General features: G+C 34.8%; 1 protein-coding gene across 1 annotated transcript; it reads right to left on the bottom strand.

Moving 5' to 3' along the window:
* Nucleotides 1-722: 722 nt before the first annotated feature.
* Nucleotides 723-3,405, bottom strand: LOC140825381 (uncharacterized). The gene is made up of 3 exons (XM_073187133.1): nucleotides 3,262-3,405; nucleotides 1,863-3,122; nucleotides 723-1,101 (listed from the first exon to the last, which is right to left on the bottom strand). Exons 2-3 carry the CDS (start codon nucleotides 3,047-3,049, stop codon nucleotides 987-989), a joined length of 1,302 nt encoding a protein of 433 aa, XP_073043234.1. The 5' UTR covers nucleotides 3,050-3,122; nucleotides 3,262-3,405; the 3' UTR covers nucleotides 723-986.
* Nucleotides 3,406-4,253: the final 848 nt, after the last annotated feature.

Raw genomic sequence — 4,253 nt, 5'->3', positions numbered from 1 at the left:
TTAAAATTACATTGTTAAATAAAACTTGTACAAATATAAACACATAATTAATTATTCTATAAAAACAATATAAATACTCATATATTAATCTATTAATCTGTGTAGGAAACCTCAAGAATTGAGGTACCCATACCTAGTTTCTTTTAAATATATAAATACCAATTCACTTTGATTGGATAATTGTAGCTTTGAAATTTTAAAAAAGACACTAGCGTCCTTTGACAGATTTCATATTAAAATATATTTGGTATTAAATAATATTAGTGTAAAATATCTAAAATTATATTAAAAATAAACATTTACAAATATTTATTTTAGAATACATTTTTATTTAGGATGAGATTATCATTAAAACCTTTAAAAAATATAGATTAAAATTTAAAATTATAAATTAAAATTTCAAAAATATAGATTAAGATATTATAATTATAGATTAAGATATTATAATTATAGATAAACTATAAATGTAGGAGAATAGATTTTTCTAAAACATTTAATTAAATGTAGATGGATTATAATCTCTTTTGTAACATTTTTTAATACATCTTTTTCCCCTAATTCTCGCGGAAGGTTGATTGAGAAAGTAAACAATAACCTCATTCTACCACATCCCGATCCAATGGTTATGATTGACTCAAACGCGTGAAGTTGGTACTTAACCCCACATGAAAAAGAAAAATTCGGGCCAATGGTGGCCATTAGATCTACCTGCCTTAGGGAACTCATCAAAACATAAATCCATTATGAATTATTATAGTAACATAATGTTAAATGGCTCAAAGGGGAAATAGCGAGATCTGCAGCAAATTTTCATGATGATTTCATAAGCTAACACACAACTCTTTCCAAGAGCATCACAGACGAAGTATAAATAATTCAAATTGTTGATGAACTAAGATTTATCAAATGAAGTTACTTGCAAAGGAGTCTAAATATCAAAGACACCGCTGGTTTCTTTCCCTGGAAATGCTCAAAACTTGGAGAGCTCATCGTGTCTCCCAATCCTTCAGTTTCTTGCTTCCTTTAGGTTTTGCTATCGGTGCGTTCATTCCAGCCATTTTTTGATTATACTTGGTCCGAAGAGCGTCATTGTAGGTCCACCTAGTTTTCAGAAAGCATCAGCTCATATTTACTGCTTGTTTCGGAACTACTGACTAGTTTTCAGCAAGCAAACCCACACAATGAATTCCAAAAATAACAAAGTTTCTTACTAGTTGGCAAATTCTATTTGCAATGGCACAGATTCAACAACTTTCCATGATTTGAAAGACTTATAGTACGTTGCAAAGATCCGCAACAATCAAACCTTGATATCGAGAACATAAACTGCCATTTGATTTCCAAAGCACTGACAGAGCCTTCTGTAAACACATTTATGATTTGCAGAGCTCAAGTTCGTTTTGTACCCAATTTGAAAAGACCTCTTGTCACTAACAGAACTAATCCAAAAAGGAGTCCGATGGTCAACAAAGAATCACACAAGTTTTCCATGCATCTCCACATCGAACTGAATCTTTGACAGTTGAGTACGAACAGGCACTCAAATTAATGAAGTCACATTCTTATTTCAAGTCATATATGTACTAAAATAAATTTTAATGCCTTGTTTGCATTAGCAATGCCCGAATCTTAGACTTTAGTCTATAACAACTTGATATGTCAATTATAGTTAATACGATATTATAAAAACTGTATGTTCTAGAGTATATTTCATGAATTGTAAGGAAGTCAATTGTGACTCCAACAACCCATGAAAGCTAATCGCCTAATCCTGAATGCTGTTAAAATATCACAATCATCAAACAAAAAATTTGAGAACATTCAAAACCAAATGGCATGCTCGTGCAAGAATAAGTACTTACGGATTATTCCAATCAGTAGTGTCCTCATTCACAAGATGAGACCATTTCGTCCTTCCACTGCGACCAAAGTGCTTAACCTGCATGACTTTAGGCAATATGGTCTTGTTCATCTTGTCCTCTCCAGTTGGAGCAGAGAAATCACGGGAATAAATATCGCTGGCGCCACTAGTTCCACCAGTATCGTCAGGGTCTGCTTGGAAGAATGCACCTTTGTGGTAGTATTTCTGCATGAACCTCCATTTTTGTTTTGGCGCTGCAGAAGGTTTTGGATTCTTTCTCTCCCACTCTCTCCTCTCCTCCTCTGTCATGTTTCTCACCTTTTCAATCTCCTCCTTCTCCTTCAACATTGCCTCTCTAATGTCCCTGTCCCTCTTTATTCTCGCAATCTCTCTAGCTTTCCAAGCCTCATATTCTTCTGCCTCATTGACATCATCATCAGTATCCACATCAGCAATATTGGCTTCTAAATCAATATTCCTCTGAATCTCCTGATCCTCCCTGATTTTCTCTATCACAATCTCCTTTGTTTCCCTTTTCCTCTCGTCTATCCTCTTCTTCACCGCTTCCTCTAGCGCCCGTTCTTCAGCCTCGAGCCTCTCACGCTCCACAATCGTATCCCTTTCAGATTTTGGGACAAAGACAGGCTTTACCATAGCAATACCCATCATCTCCTCTTCCGAATCCGTCTCGTATTCAGACTCCTCCTCCTCCTCTTCCTCCACTTCTTCCTCTTCCTCCTCCGGCATAAGGGCTGCCTCCTCTTGTTGCCTCAACAACAGCTTCTCCCTAATCCTCCTCCTCCTCTCCTCCAACGCATCCTCATCATCCTCCTCCATATCCAATCGTTCTTGCCTCCTGTTCTCCTCCTCTGCTGTTGAAACAATCTCTGCCTGCCTTATCCGCCTATGATCTTCCCTCACTTCATCACGATTATCAAACCTACTCTCAGCCAACCGCCGCAACCTAGGATCATCCTTTCGCACGATATCTGCACCCTCATGACTCGGAAAAGCCCTCTCAAGGGCAGCAGCCTTTCCCGTTCGAATATCCCCCTCTTCATCATTGTCATCTGCCCACTCCGGAGCTTTTCCAGGCCAGTATCTTTTCACTTTAGTCTGCCCAATTTTCCCCCTAAGTTTGTCCCTAATTGTAATAACAGTATCGCTGACCCCCGCCGTGACAGACATGGCGACAAGATATAAGAAAAACCCTTTTTGCAATAAAATTTCCAAATCACAGAAACTCAATAAAATTGAAAACCTGAACCAAACAGAAAACAAGTGATACAATCAATTAAAAAAGCCGTCACAATTACCTAAAAGATTCAAAGAGAAAATCGTCCCATAAAACCAAAATCAACATGACCAATACGAAGCATAATCGGGTTCGAATCACTCACCTCTCAATCGAACGATATTCGACGGAGAACACAGCGCACGTTGCCTGGGATTCTTCCCCGTGCAGAGTAGAAACGAAGCTGCTGGCACACAGTCGGGTTTGCAGTTTGCTCGAGCACCTCAATTTAGGTTTTTTATTTTATTTTTATTTTTTTCAGAATACACTTCTTTTATTTTTGCTTTATCAAACATTTTCGGGAAAAAATGGTGTGAAATATTCTCAAAGGTTATATTTGTGATATTTGTGAGACAGATCTATTATTTAAGTTATTCATCAAAAAATATTATTTTTTATATTAAAATATTACTTTTTATTGTGAATATCGATAGGGTTGACCCGTTTCACATATTAAGATCCATGAGATGGTCTCATATGAACATTTTTATTGTGTTATCAAAGTATTATAAAAAAATAAAAAAATTTAACAGACGGGGCTGCGAGCCTTAAGAGGCGGGACATAAAAAATTTATAAATTATAGGACACTAACGAGACATATAATTTTTTAAAACTAATAAAAGTTGTACAGACGTGGTGTTGTGTTATTATTATTTTTAATTAGATTAAATAATATTAAAAAAGTAACATGCAGTTGTTTTTAATTTAAATGAGTTGTTCGATTTAAATGATATGTTTAGAATTTTTTTATGTAAATTATGGAGTGACTTCAGAAGATTTTTAGTATGATAAGAAGGATAATTATGAAATTAAATATTTTAGTGTTCTTTAAAATAGTTATTATAATGATCTCATACTTAATAATATAGTGCAGATAAAAAATATATTTTGCCGCGGACACTAATATTTGAGGCTTTGAAACAATTTTAACCAGCCAATTAAAACTTGTTTCCATTTGATATGTCTGATCGATTTATTATTCATTGACCACGAAAATATTATTTTCTGCTGATTTGCATGAATCCCATATTTTTTGTACAAAATTTAATATTATGAATTATTTTTTAAAATTACACGCAACTGAATAATATTTTTCT

The sequence above is a fragment of the Primulina eburnea genome, chromosome 1, assembly GCF_022965805.1.
Source record: "Primulina eburnea isolate SZY01 chromosome 1, ASM2296580v1, whole genome shotgun sequence".
Taxonomy (NCBI): Eukaryota; Viridiplantae; Streptophyta; class Magnoliopsida; order Lamiales; family Gesneriaceae; genus Primulina; species Primulina eburnea.
The sequence above is the reverse complement of the archived record's forward strand: the minus strand, read 5'-3'. Positions and strand labels throughout refer to the sequence as shown.